General features: G+C 40.5%; 2 protein-coding genes across 2 annotated transcripts; one reads left to right on the top strand and one right to left on the bottom strand.

Annotated features, from left to right (window-relative positions):
* Positions 1–7,329: 7,329 nt before the first annotated feature.
* Positions 7,330–8,084, bottom strand: LOC5578013 (uncharacterized protein C1orf131 homolog). Its single transcript, XM_021852365.1, has one exon. The coding sequence runs from the start codon at positions 7,950–7,952 to the stop codon at positions 7,356–7,358; it is 597 nt and encodes a 198-aa protein (XP_021708057.1). The 5' UTR covers positions 7,953–8,084; the 3' UTR covers positions 7,330–7,355.
* A 4,292-nt stretch (positions 8,085–12,376) lies between these two features.
* LOC5578016 (nucleolar complex protein 4 homolog A) lies at positions 12,377–23,912 on the top strand. The gene is made up of 5 exons (XM_001656704.2): positions 12,377–12,703; positions 12,799–12,916; positions 13,167–14,126; positions 21,788–21,981; positions 22,526–23,912. The coding sequence occupies exons 1-5, from the start codon at positions 12,551–12,553 to the stop codon at positions 22,643–22,645; spliced, it is 1,545 nt and encodes a 514-aa protein (XP_001656754.1). The 5' UTR covers positions 12,377–12,550; the 3' UTR covers positions 22,646–23,912.
* The last annotated feature ends 224 nt before the right edge of the window (positions 23,913–24,136 follow it).

The following is a 24,136-nucleotide window of genomic DNA, read 5'->3' as shown; positions in this document are numbered from 1 at the left end:
AGTTTTCGAATAATTTGGATTTTTTTATGTAAATATAGCTATTTTTTCCAATAAAACTGCATCCTTTAAAATGTTGAAGATGATCTGAGTTGAAATTTTATCCAACAGAGTATATAAAACAGTGAAACCAGGATTAGGAACGTACGTTTGGAATTTATGTTCTCTAGAGAGTAAAAATCGTAGTTAGAAATTATCGTTGCACACAGCTAACATGAATTGGAAGTTATTGGAAAATCTGAAGTGATTGAGCACTGATTAAACTTACTTTATTAGACTTAGAAGCTGGTATGATTTCGAGACACAGATGAATGAATGTTGTTTTTTGGTAATGATTGATCTCCGAAATATCCCTTAAAAGTATGATGGCGCTATGTATCAACAACCGTCCCAAATATCAGGTACCAGAACAGGGTGTCTACTCATTTACAGAAATGAAATTCCCTGATATTTCCAGGTTTTTCCAGATTTCAAAAAATAATTCCAATTTTTAGGAAATCTCCAAAATACATGATTGACAATGGTCAAATTCAGATGATTCAAAAATTATTTTCCAGAATAGGTAGTTTGACTTCGAAACACTTAAACAAAACAAACAAAATTTCAAAGTTGTATGTTTTGTATGTAAAAAAAAAAGTTTTTCGGTTTGTTCTAAATGCGTAAACAACATACAAAAAATTTAGAGAAATCTGGTGTTTATTATTCAATTTCTACGAAAAACGAAAATGTTTATAAAATGCTCTGAAAGTGTAGTAGATGAAAGCTCAGTAGATATGAAAAAAATATTCTATTTGATCTTCATAAAATAATAAACTTTCCCTTAAAATGGAATTTAGATTTATGGACATCCCGCGACACCCAGAATATTTCTCTGGAGGCCGTTTTATATTTTTTTCTTAGATGATATAATGGGGGAAACAGGGCTGTCACTACTGATAGCCTTAGAAATAAGAGAACTCTTCCCTGAAATAAAAAAAACAAAAACAAACATGAACCAAAAAAAAAAAAACAATGCATGTTGAACATATGAATAAACCTAACATGAACAACGGCATGAGAATTTGATTCCGCATTTGAACAGCTATTAAGAATATTTCTAAGCCTTTCTCGTGAAATTACGACAAGTATTAAGTACTGATCGTTTCACTGTGAATTTCTCTCATATATTACCTCGAAGACCTCTTCAAGAGTTTGTTTTGGGATTTTTACGAACTTCTTATGTAATTCTTCGAAGAATCGTTTAGATACCTTCAAAAATTAAATCTGATTTGTTCCTACGAAGAACCAGGCTATTTCATTAGAACTACACTCCTACATCTACCACGGATGGTTTCCTACAGTTTTTTTATACGAGCCATGGTTTTAGCTCAAAAGATGTTGGTTCTTATCATGGCGAACAAATTACTTTGATGATTCCATAATGAATTGCTCCAAAAATTGTTTCAGAATTTTTTTAAGGAAGTCCCATATTCTCCGGAAATTTATCCATTGATTCATTCATTTATTTTCCTAGGACTGACTCCATTTTTTTTTTTTTGAAAAAAAAAACCTTTCTTGAGATTTTTGAAGCTTCGAAGATTTTATTCAGTTATTCATCCTAGATTGTCTTCAGGGAAATATCAAGAAAAAATTCAGATTATTTATGGAAAATTTTGAAAAACCCGCGAGAAATTTCTAAACAATATCCTAGTGTAATTTCAGATGACACTGATGAATGATGAATTCCTATGAGGATATTTGGAACTCCTGGATTCTTGATGAATTTCTTTCTAAGATTTTCTTGATAAATTGCTAAGGTAATAAAAAAGTCAAAGCTTTGAATAATGTTCTTGGCTTTTTGAAGAAATTCCGGCAGAATCAATGAAAAAAATATCTATAAATGATCGGAGCAAAAACTGACGTGGAACCTTGAATGAACTTTAGAAGAATCTATGACGATTTGGATATTGAATTTGAAAAATGTTAGTGAAGTGGTTCAAAGCAATTGATGAAATGCTGGAGAAATTAGAGGAACTTAAGAAGGAATCCCAGATGCAATTTGTCAAGGAATTGTTGGAAAATTTTATAATAGATTTCATCGAATAATGCCTTAAGTAAGTTTTGAACAATTCCAAAGAGTTTTTACGGGTGATTTTTTGAAAGAATTCTTTTAAAAATGCCTGGATCAAATGAAAAAAAGCGTAGGAATTATTCAAGGGTTTCTTGTAAAAAGGTTTTTTTTTGGGGAAGAACTTCTGTTGGACCTGTGGGAAGAATCCTAGAAGTAACACTTAGAGAAATAGGTGAAAGAATCAGAGGAAAAACATCTGGAGGAAATACTGTTATTTTTTGCTTCAGGGTAATCTCTGTGAAAATTGCTGGAGGTAGAGTAGCGTAAGAGTGCTCTAGAATTTTCTGGACCAAATTCTGAAGAAATTCCTCTAAGCATTCATTGAAATTTGCTGGTGGCACCCCTGGTGCAGTTATTGAAATTATTCCAGAAAGAATCTAAATAGTTACGTAATAATCTCTGAAGGTTTTTCTAATGCCTCTAGAATGTTGCACCTTCACAGTGATTTTGATCGACAATGTCTTCCTGAAATAGCGTTTTAAAAAAAATGTAATTTAAAAAACAATATTTCAAATAGTTTGTTTTTCAAAACCAGTTTAAAATTTGTTGGTTGTTTTACAATAGTTAATTGATTGTTTATCAATAGTTTTACTATTCAAGCAGTTGACTTTTGGATTAATCTGATGTGTAAAGAATCATATTCTAGTATTCATCTGTTTCGGTTTGTTTCAAGTTCATCGAAAATTAAGGTGACACCGGGAGATCGTGTTATTTACCCTATCTTTTGTCTCACTCTAACAATTATCATCAAAACTTTGCAAAAGCAAATCTCTAGTTTTAGTGAACCGATTCAACTGAAAATTTATTGGGTTGTGCACTCCATATGTATAATTTTAGTGATACATTTTTCGCATCGATATATTGAGTGGTATTTGAGATTTGCATCTTTAAATGGAGAGGGTGATTAAAACACCGTCCCGTGCGGCCTTAATGGAGCACTGAAGCAAACATGGGAAAGAGAGGGTTATGGCAAAAAAATGACTTTAGACACCATTGATTAAAATTTCGTTAGAGACCATAACCAAAAATAATCAAGCCTTTAAAAAGTGACCTGCTAACTTAAAAATATACTATTTTTCGTACCTGTTGTAATCTTTAATCTTCTCTTACAAAATTATTTATTTCATATGCTCTTGAAATAAATCCAACTGGAACTGGGAATCGTTCTTGCCTTTACCATTTTGGCAATTCTAAGTCCCGCTTCCTTGTTTGGATAGGTTTTATTCAGAATAGAAATAACTATACATTAAATGATTGAACATCTCAAATAGCTTTATAAAAGCGGCGCAGCCGAAAATTTTGTTGATTGAAAAGATTTTGTGTTACAAAAGGCCATATTCTACCATGAATTACTGGTTCAAAATATTTTCCCTGAGTATAGCCGAAATTCCCTGAGAATTCCAGGTGTTTTCCAGGTTGAATAAAATACCCTGATTATTCCAGGTTTTTCCAGGTAGTAGACACCCTGCAGAAGGCCGGCTCCAGAGGCACGTCCCCGCCATTCAGGAAATTTGTGCCATCGTCATATTTGAGCCTGTTCCATCATCTACCCGATGAATGGGGAGGAAATAAGAGTGGGGTCCCTTGAAGAGGGAATATCGTATAAGCGAAATGAGAGCATGTAGCTTCATACCATGGGTTCGAATAGCATTGAAATCGATGAATAGGTGGTGCGTAGGGACTTGATATTCGCGACACTTTTGGAGGATCCGCCACAACATAAAGATTTGGTCTGTCGTCGATCGCCCGTCCACGAAACCGGCTTGATAACTTCCCACAAATCTGGTTGCCAGTGGTGATAGACGGCGGAAGATGATCTGGGAAAGCACTTGATAGGCTGCGTTAAGATTGGTGATCGCGCGATAGTTCTCACATTCTAACTTGTCACCCTTTTTGTATATTGGGTATATTATTCCCTCCTTCCACTCCTCCAGTAGCTGTTCTGTTTCCCAGATCCTGGCTATCAATCGATGCAGACAAGTGGCCAACCTGTCCTGACCCATTTAATAAGTTCCGCTCCAATACCATCCTTTTCAGCTGCTTTGTTGTTCTTGAGCTGTTTGATAGCATCCTTAACTTCACCTATTGTGGGAGTTGGCACGTCTCCCTCATCCGCCGTACTGATGAAGCCATTCCTCCTGCTGTCTTGATCTTCCCCCTCTGCGCAGTTTAGGTGTTCATCGTAGTGCTGCTTCCACCTTTCAATCACCTCACGTTCGTCCGTTAAGATACCTCCATCCTTATTCCGGCACATTTCGACTCGCGGCACAAAGCCTTTGCGGGATGCATTGAGTTTCTTGTAGAACTCCGCTGCGTTGTTAATGGCTGCTTCGAGACTACTCCTCAAGAGGGGCTTCGGTGAGCTCTCCCTCTTCCGGCAACGCTGCTTCAAGGCTTTGCGCGTAATCAGTTGCGACTTCGGGTAGCTTGAGTCGTTCCAGATTGTACCGTGGCGGGCGTGGGTACCGAATATTGTTCACAACGGAGAGTCGTTGGCGCCCTTCAACCGTCACTAGGTAGTGGTCCGAATCGATGTTTGCGCCGCGATAGGTTCTGACGTCGATAATGTTCGAGAAGTGTCTTCCATCAATCAAAACGTGGTCGATTTGCGATTAAGTCTGTTAGGGTGATCTCCAGGTGTACCGGCCTACATCGTAGCTACATGAAAAGACATTTGGTTCATCCGTAGATGCTATGTCCACACATCCGGGGAAGTGTGTATTGAATAAACATTATAAAACTTCTTCATCAGAAGAAGTAAAATCACCATTCGGTAAGCGAATTTCGTTCACTTGGAAATCCTTAGATTTTGCAAGGATTTTGTTCTGCCGACTGACTTCACTCAAACTAGAAACATTTGTATAAAGGTTTTTCCAGCCGGATCGTTCAGCAGAACTAAGAGCCTTTTTGTAAGCCTTGCGAGCCGACTTGAACGACTCTGATCCAGCTGAACGGCGTCTGTTCCAACTCCTTCTACATTGTTTCCTGAGTCTAGTCAGATCGGAATTCCACCATGGGATCCCTTTTGTAGTCTTCACAGACCGCAGAGGACATGCTTCTTCAAAAGCTTCCATAATGAAGGATGTTGTAGTATCAACGGCATCATCCAAATCACTTGGATTTTCAATGTACGGAGAATATCCATGAAATTTGGTCGCAACCAATTCAGTTTAGAGCAGGGCTGCCCAACGTACGGCCCATTTTGTTCGGCCCGCGGAGGGTTCGAAGATTCTTCTCATATTTGGCCCGTTGAATATTCTACCAACCTGAAATGAGAACATACTCAGCCTATTTAATTTTCAATTTAGTTTCAACCTAAAATTGTAGCAAAGAAATTATTTAAATTGTTTTGTTTTTTATCCTTCTTAGATACTTAATTTATTCAAATTCCTAATCTAAATTTATGGGTGTTTCAACAATGTTTCTACCATGACTTTCTTTTACTTTCATTCATTCGACATTTATCCTTGACAGGATTATAAAAAAGGCGAGCTTTTTACAAAATCTTGAGCAGGATTTTTAAAGAATTCTGGACATGACTTTCACGGATAACATTGACAAGATTCTCACAGAATTTTTACCAGGATTCTATAGCCAGAATTTTCAACGAATTCAATACATAATTTTATAAAATCCGAGGCAGGATTACAACATAATGTTATGTAACATTTTGCCAGAAAACTAAACGAATTTATTATAAAATTATGAGTAAGGTTTGTTTTGAAATAATTTTGAGCATTTTTTAATATTTCTAGGTGGCATTTCAAAATGATTATTCAGTGAGATTCCTAAGAAATTTACTCCATTCACTGATTTGCGTCAGATTTTATGAACTTCATTTACTGACTTTCATCAGACTTCATGGTAATATTTGTGCGTTTAAAAATGTGGCCCGCGACACAAAATTTTTTCTGCGATGTGGCCCGCGGTTCAAAAAGTTTGGGCAGGCCTGGTGTAGAGTGATGAAATTTGGTTTGTTGACCGGGGATTCCTAAAACGCAAAGTCTGCGCAGTTACATTTGAATGTTCAAAGAAGATGTAGCGATGATCAGATAATGATTCCTCATCTAATACATGCCAATTCGTCAACTCGTGACTGATTCTTTTCGAGCAGAGCGTTATGTCTAACACTTCTTCTCTATAAGATACCATGAAGGTTGGGCGATTGCCTATGTCAAGTAATCCAAGACCTGTACTACTTAAGTATACCATCAGACTGGAGCCTCTCAAATTGATATCTGAGCTGCCCCAGATGATGTGATGAGCAACGGCATCACTGCCCACAATCAGCGAAAGGCCTTTTGTTACGCAGTGTACGACAACTTGTTTGAAGTCATCCGTTGGGGATGGTTCGTCATGTGGTAAATATACCGAACAATAGACGTATTTCCTATTGAGGTCATCGACAGAAACATCAATTGTGACAGCACATACCACTCTGGCAGTTAACTCAGAAAAGAGTGTTACAACGATTGCTTTATTAACGAGAACGCATGCACGAGGCATGACATGCGAGTTCGCCATTTCATGATTACTGAAAGTAGCTAAATTTGGTCCATAAGGTTACCAAGATAGAATTTCCCCTTACGCCACCTGGACTGTACCATTTTCATGATTCTAAAAAGATTGATCGTTGCTGTTCTTTCATTCTGAAGATTGATCTGAGCTATCGTAACCGTAGCCATTACTCAAACTAGGCAGGATTAAGCCTTTTGCAATCTCAGCACGAAAAAGACCAGCAGCGTTAATACCAGATCGGTGGTAGCCATTGAAAGTCGCCAAAGGCGAAAAAGCACAGCATACACTGTGTATAACGCATAATGCGAATTCATATAGATGATAATATAATCTAAATAACAACATTTTCAGAATCCCAACCTTATTGAGCCTCAGCATTGAGACTGAGGAAAGGCAGCCGATTTTCTCGGGGAAACACAAAGTCGCCTGCACCATTGCTCCGGGTAGCACAAGAAGGGCACACAACTGTGGAGGGTGACCTGGTATTCCACAGGCGCCGTTAGCATTTAGATTTTATTTAAACCCCTCTAACCATTCATTTCTAGGCACGATACGCATCAAACCATGAATTAGGGGTGACCTGACGTGCCCTATCAGCTGGCAAACTTCCAAGCGGAGCTTCAAACAGGTTGGGAACCACTGAACCAAAGAGATAATCATACCATCAAGGACGTCATCTAAAATTGAATATTCTTATACTCATATCGTCTCAAATCGAAAACTCACTCATTTATTTCGCCTTCCTCTTTTTCCGGTCGTCCATCTTCGGCTTGACCACCCCGTAATGGCGCGTCACGCTGTTCGGATTGCTGGCCTTCTCCCGGGCCCGTTGTTTCTGCTGCTGGTAGGACCGTGCCGCTCCGTAGCTCTGCCCCTTCCGGCGTCGACTCTCCCGATCGGTTTCCGTCTTTTCCCGCCGTCGTTCCTCCAGGATTTCCTTGTAGTTCCGGTAGGCATTCTTCGGCGGTTTCGCTCCCAGCTTAACGGCCAGGGCAACCTTGGCTTCGAGCTTCGTTTCCCGGTCCAATCCGGAGATGCCGTAGTTGATGACTTCCTTCCGGGCTCGGCTTATATCGAACACCTGTGGGTCCTCTTTTTTGGCCTTTCGTTTCCGGCGTCGGGCTTCGGAAAAGATATCGTCGATGTCTTCCTCTTCCGCCTCCTCGTCGGTTTTATCGCCGGATTCCGGTTTTGGCTTGACGAATTTCGGCCGGTTCGCTTTTGCTTTCTTCGGTTCGAACACCGTTACCTGGAAGTCATCTTGCTGGGGTCGTTTCCGCATCAACGAGGCTTTGGTTTGAATCGGTACAAAGTCCGCGGTGGACATTTTAAGGATTGTTCGACACAGGAGCTTGGATAAACTTAATTACAATAGAAACCTACGATTTTTTAATAGTTTTATGAAGACAATGCATGCTTTTTAAGTGTTATTTGTAAATAAACTTTATTTACTTTTATAATTTTTGACAATAGTTAACAAAAAAGTTTATTTTATGGATACTTCTGAAGGGGCAGAACCGACGAGCAAAATCTGAAGCAAGGTATATCTAGAGAGTGAGGTAATATCAGGGGGTGGGAAACTCGGCTCAATTATTTTTGTGCCCGGTGTGCCGAAATGTGCCGAAGTGTGCTGACGCTTTGACTTTCTGGTTGTAAATTTTTCGCTGTGTCTGGTAACCGTGTTTTTGTTTTGGTTTTTTTGTGATCTTTGCAAACGTTTTGCTTATTATAATATTTGCGATGTCTTCCACGTTGTAAGAAATCTTTTGGGCCGTAAATACCCAGTTCGCGAAAAGATAGAAAATATTCCAATCCGCATTGAGATGACCATCGTATCTAGCATCTATAATAAGCTGTAAACAACGGTCATAATCAGAGCTGGGAATGGTAATAGTAGTAGGCTTGAGTTTTGCGAAAATCACGTGGCTCTTCTAATACAGTAGTTCAAAACTGTGAATCTCATCAAGTAGCCTATGCTAGGCATATGAATTTTCTAATTCAGTAGTGTCATTGACGGCTGTAAATGCGGGAAATGCAGTGGGAAATAGAACATTTTTCTACAGTAGTTTTGGGTTGCCCTTAGCAACGGGTGTTTTGCTATTTTCAAAGCATTTTGCCTACAGCAGCGATACGCGTGAGTTTCACTTGCTCCGCCGACTGTGATTAGGGTCCTAAAGCCCTGTCTCAATTTTATTACCAAACGCTTAAGTTTAGGGCAGAAACACATTTTTACACAATTTTTAAATGATTTTCATTGGTTCAAGCACAAAAAACATTTTTTTTATGATTTTTGAGATTTTGTCACACCCCTTGGTTTAAACTCGAATTTTGGGTATATTTTGTTTTCCGTGTCCCTTCCGAAATGTCAGATAAGAACAACCCCAGTGTTAAAACTATATGCCCTGTGGCATTTTTGTCGAAAAAGTGAATGTCAAACAAGATCACAAGTGTCAAGGTTGATATTTGGAACCATTTTTAAAATTGAAGTTAAAAAATGATATAGCCGTTATTTGAGCGGGAAAACTTGCTAAAGTAGTTGCAAGAACATGCTCTTTCGTATTATTGAATAAAAACGAGAATTCATGAAACATTTTAGGACCCAATTATCATCAAAACTTTGTGGAAGCAAATCTCGAGTTTTAGTGAACCGATGAAGCTGAAAATGTATCGGGTTGTGCACTACATATATAGAATCATAGTGATACATTTTTCGCATCGATATATGGTGTGGTTCTTGAGATTTGCTTCTTGAAATGGATAGGGTGATTATGATGACGTCCCGTGCGGCCATTAGCCATAGTCCTTTGCTCTTGCGGTGGTTCATTTTGCCGTATTCCTAAGTCGTTTGAGGCTAGCTGCCTGCGAAGAGGGTCAGTTTGTCTCAGTCACCATCTGATACTGACGGAGGATGGATGTGCTCCCCAAAGCACGGTCCTCCGTGCGGCGTCATCTGACATGATTACTTGGTTCAGTGACTAACCTCCAGCTGGTGAATCGAAACCAGCTGGTACACGCAAACAAATTTTGTTGTATAATCTACCGAATTCATGGTAGAATTAAGAACTGCACCAACGATTTTCAACCAACTACAAAAATCTGTTAAGTTTACTATAATCTGGTAAAAATCACTGAGCAGTGCAGTAAATTTGACTATGTCCATAGTAGCATCCACTACAAAGCATTGTATTTCAGTCCGTGACACCCACCGTACAACACAGTGTGGTCAAAAGTATGATGCTAAACTTCTCAAATCAGTTAACAGATTAATGTAGTCGGTTGAAAATTGTTGGTTCAGTTCTTAATTTTACCATGGATTCAGTAGTTTCTACAATAAAATCCATTTCAGTGTAGTGACAGAAATCAAGGATGAAAGTAAATGGTGTTTGAAAATGTACCATCAGTACATTATTGGCAGCTTTTCAATTTCGTCATGAAAGTCTGATCATTCGTGAAAATTACAATAACATTCTTGAGATCATATTATGTATCCGGTAGAAATCAAGACCAACATTTATTTATAATTATTGTTTTCTCGGGCCCCGTGCGTCGCAGCTAATATGTGAATAGTGCGCTGTGTTCATAAAAATCGTAAGAATGCAGCGCCACACTAAAAAACTGATTTCAAAATCACGCGAGTTGAGGCGCGTCGCGTGTCTCACTGGCGCGATCCGGTTTGGTGGCGGTGCGACAATAATTCTCGCGGAACATTACTAAAGGACCTATCTAACATTGAGAGGCTCTCTTTGTTTACTTTCTCTTTCATTAATAACTGAGTCACATTAATCTCTTCTGTTGCGTTTTTTGTATGGAACGCTAGTCAAGGAAATTGACTTTCGATCTATAGTGAAAAACTTCCCAAAATCTTTAGTGTTCCACTGTTATAATCGAAAGAGAACGAGAGAGGAGAGAATCTCTCATTTGTACATAGGTCCTTTAGTAATGTTCCGCGAGAATTGATCCACACTGAGAAAAATCTACACGTCAAGGTCGTGTGTTTACTTATAGATTTGCGCAATGAGGAAAACCACATGATTTGAGTGTGGTAGCCATATGATTTCATCATTGATTTCACGGTATAATAACATGTGTATCAACATTAGGTTGTCATGTGAACAAACATGAATTTCCAAATATTAAATCATGAAACCCAACTGATTTGCTTATTGAATTCGAAATGTAGTAGCTTTAGATAGTCATGTGTTATAGAACATAAATGTCATGGGGCTGAAAAAAGAAAATTTGGTAGAAAAACTTTTACTCCCCAAAATATGGATCCGAGGCTCCTCTGCTTGTCGCAAGCTCTCTTGTTTTTTTTTTTCAAACCCGTGAGCCAGCAACAAGCGGGCGCCGCAAATCCATAATTTGGGAAGCTAGGAATAAGCATATTCCATTTTTTTCGAAACTGAAAGCCAGGAAAATCTGTTAGTGGAATCCGATTTTTCTACTAAACTATACATTATAATCAATGTTTTCTTATAGAAAGGTAGAATTCTCGTACATCGGTCAACTTCACTAATAAAAGAAAAATCGAATTCACAAATTTTCATCTAACACTTTCAGCTTCAAAATTTGCTTCTTCTCTTTGGAAGCATGATGATGACTGTCGTTCGACACGAGGTCCAACCGCAATTCAGTTCACTATGCATCCCATGGGTTGATCACAAACAATTTAGAAGCTTTGAACATGGAAATCGATAGCATAGCTCATGGATTTCATCATAACAATCTCATTGCGCAAATCAATGAATCGACCAACTTGAACATGATGATTATGACACAAGATAACCATAAGCAAAACACACTGAATCCGTGTTTGATTGATGATCTATGCGTCCATAGGTTGACACATACGAATCTGAAGAGAAAGCTTCGAGAACATATGTGGAAAAAATATGGAATCCCTGTTGTCGGTTGATGAATCAATCCATGAAGCAAAACACAGGAATTTAATGTGTAACACACACGAAGTTTGCAAGAAAATCATAGCAAATCGATATGGACGTTCATGAATCGATCCATAATTTTAAACACACAGATCGAGCGTGTGGATTTTTATCAGTGTAGGCGGTGGGCGGTACCTAGGACAGGACGTGACAGCTCAACTAAGACTGCCCAGTTGTTTTTCGACCGATATCCTTGACGATACAAAAGCCAGTGTTACCAGTATTCATTTTAAGTAAATCTTATGAACAAATTCAAATATCAATGCCCATAATTTGGTTGTTTCTTGCCCGCTTCATTCATATAGTGCAATAGAGGATGCTTTATTTTTAAAAATTCAGGTTTACATTAGAAACCCGCAATACTTGTAGAGAAAATTGCCACAATTTCCATTAAATTGCTCTCAATTAAGTATATTTATTTGATTTTAGTATTGTAGGAGCACATGCGGAAAAGTTAACATCGAATATAAATGGATTCGAAACAAACAGATTTCATGAAAAATTTTCAAATTTTTTATGAAACTTTAATTTATGATCTAGCAACACGGCCGGGCTAGCAACAAAGTGTCCTGTTGAAATTCAACTCAACGATGTGAAAGTAGGCCTTTGCCAAAACGACCAATGAGAAGTGGTCTTTTTTGACTGGCAATTGGTTTCATTTTTGTACTGTGACCTGTCACGTCTTGTCTTAGGGCGGTACCACTGTGCTGTGCAGCAACGATGCCCTTCAGAAACCACCACCAAACAAAACATTGCGGATTTTCACCATCGCACGACCCCCCAAACCAAAACACGTCAAAAATATTTTCGTTCCGTCAGTTTTTGGTCCGATCGACGAGGCGAAGCATCAGCAGCACACTTCAAACACGACGAAAACGAGTGGTGGTGCGTGTTTTTTTTTCTTCTCTCTACATCCCAAAGTCGAAGTCGTCGTCAGGAAGAAAATATTTGCGACGGTGAAAAAAGTAGTGCACAAGAAAAAATGTCGTCCTCCGCAAATAGCCATCATCAGCAGCAGCAACATCAGTCATCCGGCAAAGCTCTGTCCCGGCAACTCAAAGCCAAAGGCAGCGAATTTCTTGCGGCCACGGAAAGCTCTTCCAACAATCTGCTGGAAATTGTTGCGTTCCTAAAGGTAAGAAGGATGAAAAAAAATGTCGGATTTCATTTCAGCGATTTTTATTTTTTTGGGTGAGATTAGTATAATGGATTTTCTAATGTGCTTTCCAGGAGAGTAATGCTCGAAAAAGTGCCGTAATTCCCTGTCTGCTGGTAGTGGAGTCCATTTTCTGCGAGCTGCTCAAACGAAACGAGATGCAAATTGTTGTTCAGCCATTGAAACCAGCTGGTAAGTGGGTGGGAGCTGATTTTCCTCTTGAGATGTTGAATCAGTTCTTTTTTTTCCGAGGGACCTTTGTTTTGATGTTCGCCGAATGGGATAAAATTTTCAGGGTTGGTTCTTCTATATTCCATTTGCAGGGCTGGTAGCAGGTCTCTAGGTGTACCTCCGAATTTCAGCTCAATCGAAGAACATCGATACAAGAAGAGGTTGCGGTTCTCTCCAACTGGCTCTTAATGGATTTTTTTCTTTTCTTCAGATGCATCATCCGGATCATCCCACAAGCAGTGGCTGCAAGCCCAGTACAAAGAATCGTTCAGTGCCATATTGGAGTGCTTAGCGCATGAGAAATCCGCAGAGAGTGTACAAGCGTTGACCACAGCCATGAAGCTGATTGTGGCCGAAACGGAACACCCGTTGGAAGCCAACACCGGAACGGTTCATTTCCCGATGTCCAAGTTGAGGCAGGTTCTCCAGGCGATGCTGTCCACGGATCGACTCAATACGCACTTAGTCAATCGCTTTTTGGAGTATTCTGCCCATCTGGATGTGATCTACTTCTGCTGGAAGATTCTGCCGTCACTGGCCCCGAAAGAATTCTGTCCCAGTACGGTGTTCATACAGAACTATCTCAGCCTTCTTGGGACCATCTGCTTCGGCAAGGAAGCCGTAGAAGAATCTCCGAGCTTTCTTTGCATCCAGATGCAGCTGGACTATCCGTACATCCGGAAGCACATCAACAAGACGTGGTCCTGCGTGATGAACTGGAAGCACGACGAAACGAGCCACCGCCAAATGCTGATTCTCCTGTTGGAGAAGGTCCTATCACATCTGGACAAACCGGTCCTCCTTACAGATTTCCTAATGGATTCCCTGGACGTCGGTGGTGCCATCAGTCTGCTGGCCCTGCAGGGCATTTTCGTGCTGATCCAGCAGCATAATCTCACCTATCCGAACATCTACGAGAAGCTGTACTCGATGTTCGAGCCGGAAATCTTCCACACCAAGTTCAAGGCGCGCCTTTTCTACCTGGCGGATATCTTTCTCAGTTCGAGCCATCTGCCGGAGGGTTTGGTGGCTGCCTTCGTGAAGCGCCTTGCCCGATTAGCGCTGATTGCTCCTCCGCAGGACATCGTCATCATTCTGCGGTTCATCGGCAATCTGTTCATGCGGCATCCGGCGCTGAAGAGACTGATTTTCCATCCCACCGGAGGCGAGGGTAAGTCACGTGCGCTGATTTTATTTTTATTTTATGTTTTTTACCTGTCAATAACCCCCACACCAAAGAATTTGAAGTACCCTCTGCTAGTGGACAAAACTATCTAATCTCATGGCGGCTCAAAAGAAACCTATATGTATTATTTATGACTTTCTCCAGGGTATTTGTCCAAAGTTTTCCTCACATATTATTACAAAGATTTATAGTAATTCTTTACCGGATTTCCTCCAAGAGTATCTTTCAAGATAAGGGCAGAGTTTATATACACAGAGTTGCGCGAAGAGACTTCTTTGAATGCTTCTTCTTCTTCGTCTTCGAAAACAGCCCCTATCTGTTTTGCTGGGCTGCTCGATAGGTAGACGGTTTGACAGTTCGATAGGTAGATTTGGTTTCACTCTTCGCGCAACTCTTAATTCATAGAATCTCGATAAGGGAAGTCGGGGCGGTTTCGTCAATGGAGTGGAATAAGCGGGTCACCCCGGCATAATGTCGTATGGCATAATAGCTGTTTGGCATAATGTCATTTGGCATAATGCCATTTTTGGCATAACGGTCGTTTGGCATAATCGCCATTTGGTATTGAAGAAGCTCAACTTAGTAGCAGTTGATCTACATTAAGAAAGCTTACATCGTAGTAGCAGTTGATTTGTTCTGACAACCTATATAAGCTCAGTTCAATTGTAAAATGTTCATTCCTTAATAAACCTTCCTAGAAGCTAGACATAACTTTAGGTTATGGGCCCAGTCTCACTTTAACCCCTGTAGACCGAAGATAGGAAAATTGTTGGAATCTGAAGCCCTCTTGGAAATCGGAATCGATATTTAGAAGCAGCCGTTTACTTTGTGAAGAATCTGGGAACGATGGCAAGCAGCGCGAAGAAAGCTGGCATTGTGCAGTTCGCTGGTGATGGGTTCGATACTTGGAATTTCCGGGTCGAGACCCAGCTTTCGGCCCAAGGAGTACGGGATGTTCTCGATGAAGATGCCTCGGTAGAAACGGCTACTGAAGCGGTCAAGAAGGCGTTCAAAGAGAAGGACGTAAAAGCTAAGGCCTTATTGGTGGCATTCATAGCGGACAGCCACCTGGAATATGTACGGGACAAGGCCACGGCCAAGGCCATGTGGAAGTCTTTAGAGTCGACGTTTGCGAAGAAGGGATTTGCGGCAAAACATACATCCAGAGGTCGCTTGCCATACTGCGGATGGAAGAAGGATGTGCCCTGAGGGACCACTTCCGGGACTTCGACGAATTGGTGAGGCAGTTGAAAGATGCCGGCGCAAATCTGACGGAGTTGGACCAGGTGAGCCAATTGTTTATCTCGTTGCCAGCCTCGTACGACGTCGTCACCACGGCAATTGAAAATTTGGAAGAAAAACAGTTCACCCTGGCAACAGTGAAAAGTCGTTTGTTGGCTGAAGAACAGAAGCGAAACGGTTGTGATACCTGCAGTGGACTATCAAATCGATCCGACGGAACGGTACTGGCAGCAAGAACCGAGAAGCAAAAGAAAGGCATCCGTAAAGGTAAACCGAAATTTGCTGGAAAGTGCTACGGTTGCGGAGCCTTTGGCCACAAGCGGTCAATAAGTCCGAAATCTAGAAACCAACGAGTCAGAGCGCAAGCTGCAGAAATTCCCAGGGATCGTGAAGTCGCGTTGATTGGTTCCGTACCGACTGTAAGTTCAAGTGCGAAGAGCAAGATAGTGTGGATTCTTGATTCGGGTGCCAGCCGGCACATGGCCAAAGAACCTGGAGTGTTCTATGGAATGGAGACACTTGCTGAACCTGTCACGATTGAGAGTGCGATGGACAATGGCAGTATAAAGGGCGCACAGCAAGGAACCATCAAAGGTATCGTATCGACACGAAGCGACCAGGTTCGTTTGGCCATAAGCAAGGTTTTGTTCGTTCCAAATTTGAAATTCAACCTGATCTCGTTGGGAGCGCTGATGAACGTTGGAGTTGATGTCGAATTTATGAAGGATCGTGCCATCCTGACCAAAGACGGGGAGATCATCGGTGAGGCCACCAAGCAAGGTAATCTCTATTATTTGACCATGGATGTGGAAATCGTTGGCACTGCCTTGACAACCGATGATGGAGTCAGCAAGCACGATTTGTGGCACAAGCGCTACGGACATTTAAGCCATCGAAATCTATTGAAACTCCAAAAAGCGGAAATGGTAACTGGAATGGGTAAGTTGAAAACGGAGGAAGCCGGAAATGGTAACTGGAATGGGTAAGTTGAAAACTTAGGAAGCCTTCTGTGAAACTTGCGCCGAAGCAAAACTGGTGCGGCTACCATTCAATGGATCAAGACCTCCTACCAGCAGGCCGCTGGAGAGAGTTCACACGGACGTTTGTGGAAAAATTACACCGGCCATATTTGATGGTTACCAGTACTTCGTGACGTTCCTGGACGATTACACTCATTTCGCAGTGGTATACCTTATGAAGCGAAAGGACCAGGTGTTTGAATATTTCAAGATCTATCAAGCAATGGCAACCGCAAAATTCGGTGTCCAGATAGCAGCTTTGAGATGTGACCTTGGACGTGAATACTTTAGCAGCTCCCAGTTGGCTTATTATGAGCAACATGGCATCCAGGTGGAGTCAACGGTAGGTTATACACCACAGCACAATGGGTTCGCTGAACGTTTTAATCGGACCATTTCTGGGAAGATGCGAACGTTGCTGCTTGAGTCTGGGGCTCCAAAGTACCTTTGGGGTGATGCACTGTATAACGCAGTATACATCACGAATCGAAGCCCAACGGAAGCACTGGAAGTTGAGAAAACACCAGCTGAGATGTGGCATTGCGAAAAACCGAACGTTCAGAAGTTGCGAGTATTCGGTAGCTTGGCGTTTTCGTGGATACCAAAGCAAAAGCGAAGCAAGCTCGATCCAACCGGTAAGCGATGCGTGTTTCTTGGATATGCACCATGCGGCTATCGATTGTGGGTCCGAAGGCCAGAAACCAATTTGTGGCACGTGATATAAGATGTAACGAAGTCGAGTTTCCGTTCAAGATTACACCAGCGTCGCAAATGAGTGGGTGTTTAACAGAACAGTCGATCCCACTTGTAGTTCCGGAATTCACTGAGTCAGAGGGGGACGGTGTGGAGGTACCGGAAATCGACCCTGCCGAAGTTGCTCCGGACAATATTACGATTGCTGACCCGCAAGATGACGAGTCGGAGTAAGATGTGTCGGCACTCCCATCACAAGCGGTAGGTAAGAGTTCCTCCCAGGACGGGACAACTCCGAGGACCAGTGGTCGGGAGTGCAAGAGACCAGGTTGGTTCCGAGATTTTATGTCTTCTTATAGTGCAAATACTGCTGTAAATATTTCCACTCAGATTCCTATGTGCTACGACGACATCGATGGCCATCCAGAAGCAACACGGTGGTATCAGGCTGTAAATGACGAGCTTCGTGCGTTGAAGCACAACCAAACCTGGACATTGGTGAAGCGACCGGCGACTGTCGTTCCAGTTCCATGCAAGTGGGTGTTCGCTGTGAAGACCGGCGCTGATGGCAAACCTGTTCTCTACAAGGCTCGCTTGGTAGCCAAAGGATTTATGCAAAGGAAGCACATCGACTACGAAGAAACATTCGCTACCGTCGCCAAGTTAACTACAATCCGGACCATTCTGGCGGTGGCAAACACAAGGGACCTCGAAATACATCAGATGGATGTTCGTACAGCGTTCTTAAATGGCAAATCTAAACCGGACGAGATATGCTTGGGGGCCGTCCACAAATGACGTAGCATTTTTTCACTGATTTTTTACACCCCCCTCCCCCCTCGTAGCATTTCGTCACAAATGCTGATACCCCCCTTTGGAAAATACGTAGCATATCAAGCAACCCCCCCCCCCTTTATTTTTTTTTATTTGTTTTCCTTAGCAAATGGGTTTAAACAAAAAAAATGTAATTCAGAAGTTCAATACAAAGTTTGATATTAATTACTGACTGAAACGTAAGGATAATCTAACAAATAAAAGTTTGATTTGCAGTAGCGCTCAAAAGTAATTTGGAAAACTGTTTTAAATAAACTTTTTCCTGTTTAAGCTAAATTGTATTACTTTTGCTGTTGTTACCTTTTTCATGTATAAGTTTACAGCTGAAAATATAGAATAAATGGAAAAATCTTCGATTGGATTGATGAAGCTAACAGTAACGAGTGTACAATAGATTTTATAATATGTTGAAAATAAATTTCGTTATGTTATAGGTTTGTTTTTTAATTATTCGTTGTTAGGAAATATATTTCAATGAAAATTATCAACAATATATCTTAATTCGAAATGAACATTCGTCATTATTATCCAAATTGAAATCCATTTAGCGATCAGGTGCCAGATGTAGAAAAGACTACACTTGTAATATTTGGAATGTTCAGAAAATCTTAGCGATTATTATATAAATTATTCATCTTTATTAATATTTCAGCTTAAATTCATTTTCATTCGCCATACTGAAATAATCTTACACAACCTACAGTCAACTCTCCCTTACACGATATTGAAGGTGTTATGGAGGTATCGAGTTACAGAACACAAATCCAATGCAACTGCGAGCCAAGGAACCATCGAGTTAGCCTTGATAACCAACTTTTACTATGGTTCTCTAGCTCGATATTGAGATACGGAATATCGAGTAAGGGAGAGTTAACTGTATAATGAAACAATTAAATACTAAAAATAATCTTTCTTCAAATTACCGAGTTATTAAGAAAATTGAATGACAGAACAATTTAGATAACACTCGAATTTGCTGTCAATCAAGTTGTATTCAGGCTGTTCCATCAAGAGCATTAATATATCAAAACAAATCGATGAGATGATTGGGTGGAGATCTTCTGCAACATTGAGAGCATAATTCACGGAATAAATATCTTGTTTCAATGTAATATTTGTCAAAACGAACATATATATTTTTTTTAAAGATATAAGCTCTAACAGAAAATATGAATGAGATTAAAACAATGTTTTCCAAGTTGTTAATGCATTGATTTTTAATTAATTTATTTATCTCTTAATTTGTTTATTCATAACTTTATTAGTAGGACATAAATAGAATGTTCACATAATTATTTAAAGCATTGAAAAAATCGGTTTTTCTGTAGTGGAATGAAAATCTTAAATATCAAAGAACTTTTTCAATCTTGTCATAGGAATGTTTTGAAGCTGAATCCTCATTTTATAACACAACTTTATAAGTCAACAAAGAAAAAATATGTTTGATTAAAAATAATTGAATGTCATTTTTTCCAGCGCTTCTCATTTTACCGACGTGATTCAAAATGCTACGTCCACTAGCTAGGACCCCTCCCTCCCCCTCGTCACACATCGTCACAAATTCGTGAAGCCCCCCCTCCCCCCTAAAAAGCTACGTCATTTATGGACGACCCCTTGCTAGAACGTTCACTCTATGGCTTGAAGCAATCGCCAAGGTGTTGGAACAACCATTTCAACAATTTTCTTCAGGATCAAGGCTTCGTTCGGTCGAATCATGATTATTGCCTCTACGTGCGTCAACAGAAAGAAGAGATAATTTATATCATAGTATATGTAGATGACTTGTTGATCGTGTCGAAGACCAGAGCGATGGTGAAAGAAATCAAGCGAATACTCAAGAGCGAATTCGAGATGGCTGACATGGGTCCATTTCATCACTTTTTAGGGATCAAGGTGGAGAGAGACCGCGCAAGAGGCGTCATGAAGCTTTCCCAAACCGGACTTATTGACAAGATGCTGCATCGATTTGAGATGCAAGATTGCAAAGCGTGCAAAACACCTGCTGAAGTGCGACTACAGCTGACACGAGCAAGTGGAGATTGCCAATACCCATACAGAGAGCTGATTGGAAGCTTGATGTACGTTATGATGGGGACACGACCAGACCTGTGCTATATCGTTGGCTATTTATTAAGATTCCAAGATGAAGCAGGACCTGATCATTGGCAAGAAGCGAAGCGAGTACTTCGGTACTTACAAGGGACAAAGCATCATCAACTGGTATACAAGAGATCCACATAAATCACCGACAGAGGGATTCGTTGATGCTGACTATGCAGGAGATGAATCAGATAGAAAGTGCGTCTCAGGTTATCTACTAAAAGTATTTGGCTGTACCGTGACTTCAAAGAAACAAGGAACCGTTGCGAAGTCATCAACAGAGGCCGAATACGTAGCGATGAGTAGTTGCATCAGCGAGGTAATTTGGATGACCGGTCTAATGACTGATCTGTCTGAAGCCAAGAATCTGCGGCCTGTTCCGGTATTTGAAGACAAGCAGGGTGCCATTGCCATGAAGGAAACCAAACGGGTGAAACACATCGACGTTAAATTCCACTTCATTCGGGATGTTGTGGCCGACGGACGAGTTCAACTGGTATGCATCCAATCCAAACATCAAGAGGCGGATATTTTAACAAAATCGCTAGCTGCACCACTATTTCAAGAGCTGCTGCAAAAGATTGGACTATACATAATCAACTGAGAGGGGGTGAAGAAGCTCAACTTAGTAGCAGTTGATCTACATTAAGAAAGCTTACATCGTAGTTGCAGTTGATTTGTACTGACAACCTATATAAGCTCAGTTCAATGGACCTGTGCACGAGTTCACGAATTTGACGTTTGAGCGGTGTCGAATTCACTTGTTGCCATGGTCACGTAAATAACACGGCACTGCTCAAACGTCAGATAATGAACTCATGCATCGGTCCATTGTAAAATGTTCATTCCTCAATGAACCTTCCTAGAAGCTAGACATAACTTTAGGCATAATAGTCGTTTGGCATAATTGTGAAAAGCATTAAATTTGATCAAATTCCTTCCATTAACCTTTCAAATTGGGGCCCAGATAGCCGTAGCGGTAAACGCGCAGCTATTCAGCAAGACCAAGCTGAGGGTCGTGGGTTCGAATCCCACCGGTCGAGGATCTTTTCGGGTTGGAAATTTTCTCGACTTCCCAGGGCATAGTGTATCTTCGTACCTGCCACACGATATACGCATGCAAAAATGGTCATTGGCATAGTAAGCTCTCAGTTAATAACTGTGGAAGTGCTCATAAGAACATTAAGCTGAGAAGCAGGCTCTGTCCCAGTGGGGACGTAACGCCAGAAAAGAAAAAGAAGAACCTTTCAAATTATGCCAAACGACCATTATGCCAAAAAACTGTTATGTCAAATGACTATTATGCCAAAAAACTTTATGCCAAACGACTGTATGCTAAACGGCATTATGTCAATATGCCAAACGGGGAAGACCCGAATAAACACCCTTAGAAAACTGCATAGTTTTTTGCAATTTTATCTGAAATAACATGCAACCCCAAAGCTGACAAGAAAAGAAACAAAAGGCTTGCTATAAGAATGACTGTTATAATGTTCATTAATATGTAATCTTTTTGCACGTTTTTAAATACCTGATAAATACTAATAATTTTCAAGTGTAGTGAAGTGCTCGAAAAATTTAAATAAAATATTCATTCATTTGTGAACAAGGCAACGGAAATCATGCGGGTAGTGTAATACTGACAAAAAATAATTGAATTCCGTTAATTATTCGCTGAGCGGTGAGAGTTTTGGTAATTTTTCTGTCACTCAGGCCTATACGGGTTAATCTAATCATAGCTTTATTTCTCCATTGCAGTGCCGCATGATCCCTACGTAATGGACGAACGCGATCCGATCAAATCGAACGCCCTGGACAGTTCCCTGTGGGAGGTGGCCACCTTGCAGTCGCATGTGCTGCCCTCCGTGGCCACAGCCGCCAAATTCATTTCCAATCCGTTCCCGACGGCCGAGTGGGATCTCGCATCGGTGCTGGAGATTAATGAGAATGATGTAAGTATACTTAAATGAGGGCATTTACCATGTGGTGCGGTTTGTTGGGGACGCGATTTTTAGTATGTAGTTGTAAAGAAGGGGGGCCTTCCTTAGCCGAATGGTTAAAGTCCGCGGCTACAAAGCAAAACCATGCTGAAGGTGTCTGGGTTCGATTCCCAGTCGGTCCAGGATCTTTTCGTAATGGATATCTCCTTGAATTCGCTGGGCATAAATTATCATCGTACCTGCCACACGATATACGAATGCGAAAGGTAACTTTGGCAAAGACACTAAGCTGAGAAGCCAAATGCCAAGAAGAAGTTGTAAAGAAGCCCTTACAGCTCGTCGTCGAAACCTGGGTAGAATTATATTTCTGCTAAAAATCTATCGCTTTATTAGTTTTCAGGGTTATTAAAACTACGTGAGGAGGCGGGTCTCTTTTTAAATTGATAATTAAATAAGTGTCTTGGAAATGGTAACTATGTCCCTATCCGCCGTGCATGAGAAAATAACCAATTTCAATACGCTTCAGTAAATGAAATTCCCATCCTTCTCTCCACAGATTTTCGACAAGGAAATCGCGAAAAAGTCCAAAGAATATGCCTTAAGCCTGGAGAGACCAACGTCGATGTTCGTACACTGCGGTGGCGAAAAGACTTCCCAATGCTGGAAGCTATACTGAATCCGCGACACCGGCCTTGGGGATGCAATTTCAATATCGGTAATTTTGTTTTTTTTTTCATCATTTGATGACACTTTTTTTCGGCTACAAATGATTCATTTTGTACCACACTAACGAGAAGCTTTTTGTTGTAAAAATGAATTTCGGTTAGATTTTATCTACTTATTTGTATATCATGCCACCTTTTAGTACTTTAGCATAGTAGTGCGCTGACAAGACAGCTCTCATTAATCACATTACGGGATGTATATCGAAAATATTATATCTATCCATACTATGCGCATACCAACTACTATAATAGACCCATCATATAGAACACACAATACATGTAATAGCCACCATTCGCAATAGATTTAAAATAGTATACTGCAAAACGAATACAGGATCACCATTATTATTCGAATATAATAGATATTAGCAGACTTATAAAATTGTGTATCTTCTCAAACATAGTCATAGCCAAATCCGCCAGAACAAAAACGAAGAATGAAATAAACGTTCCTACCCTGGACACACTTGACGCAGTGTGCCCTTAGAGCAAGAGAAACCCTTACTACACAACAGTATGATTCAATGAATACCCCTCGAAAGTAACAATGGAAATTGCATAAAACGTATGGATATAATAGGTTCATGTTGGTTGTTTTATTCGATGTTATTTATTGTTTAATAGTAACAAGCAAACACACTCACATTTATATGCGAAGTCAAATATGTTCATTGTACCACAAGTAGCTATAACAAACAATTGGAAACCCATGCCCGGAGAAAGGAGGAAGCACAAGCAAGTCGTAGACGTAGAGCTAACAATGTGATGCAAAAACTGTTCATGTACACACCTCTGGTCGCAGAACGGAACAACCGGAATCGATACGGTTCTTTGGAATTGATAACCTAAAGGAATGGAAGACATCGCTAGTGTGGTGCCCTGTTGCGTAGTTCCCGTAGATAAGTAGGATATATATTTAAATTGAACATTGGTACCATTTCAGCCGAAGCGGCGCCATGAAATACAAACAACCACAGCAAAAACCCTTACTACACTCGTACACACAAACACACACACATACACATTAACTTGTACTTTATAGATATGGAAAATGAAATCTTTACAAAAAAACACAAACAGCGGTGATGATAGAATATTTGAATTTAAACTAGACATCTATACGATAGAAAAACAACAAATGGATGAGTTGGATAAGGAGCGAAAGAGAGAGTTAGAGAGTAATACAAGTAATAATGCCAAGTTCGGTTACTCTTCCAAGCTGCCGAGTGTTTTCAATCAACGTCCGAAATAATCCCTATGATTGCATCTATTGTGATCTACATAATATTATGCGTTGGGAAAAATACGTCCATTTAGGACAGCGATCAACAGGTGCTTACTCAATTATTGGAGAAATCGTAGCGTTGCAGGAAGTGTGTTGGAAGGGTTCAATGGTTATATGGCTACCATTGAACCCTTCCAACACACTTCCTGCAACGCTA

This window comes from Aedes aegypti, chromosome 3, assembly GCF_002204515.2.
Source record: "Aedes aegypti strain LVP_AGWG chromosome 3, AaegL5.0 Primary Assembly, whole genome shotgun sequence".
NCBI classification, from domain to species: domain Eukaryota; kingdom Metazoa; phylum Arthropoda; class Insecta; order Diptera; family Culicidae; genus Aedes; species Aedes aegypti.
This window is presented reverse-complemented; position numbering and strand designations above follow the sequence as displayed.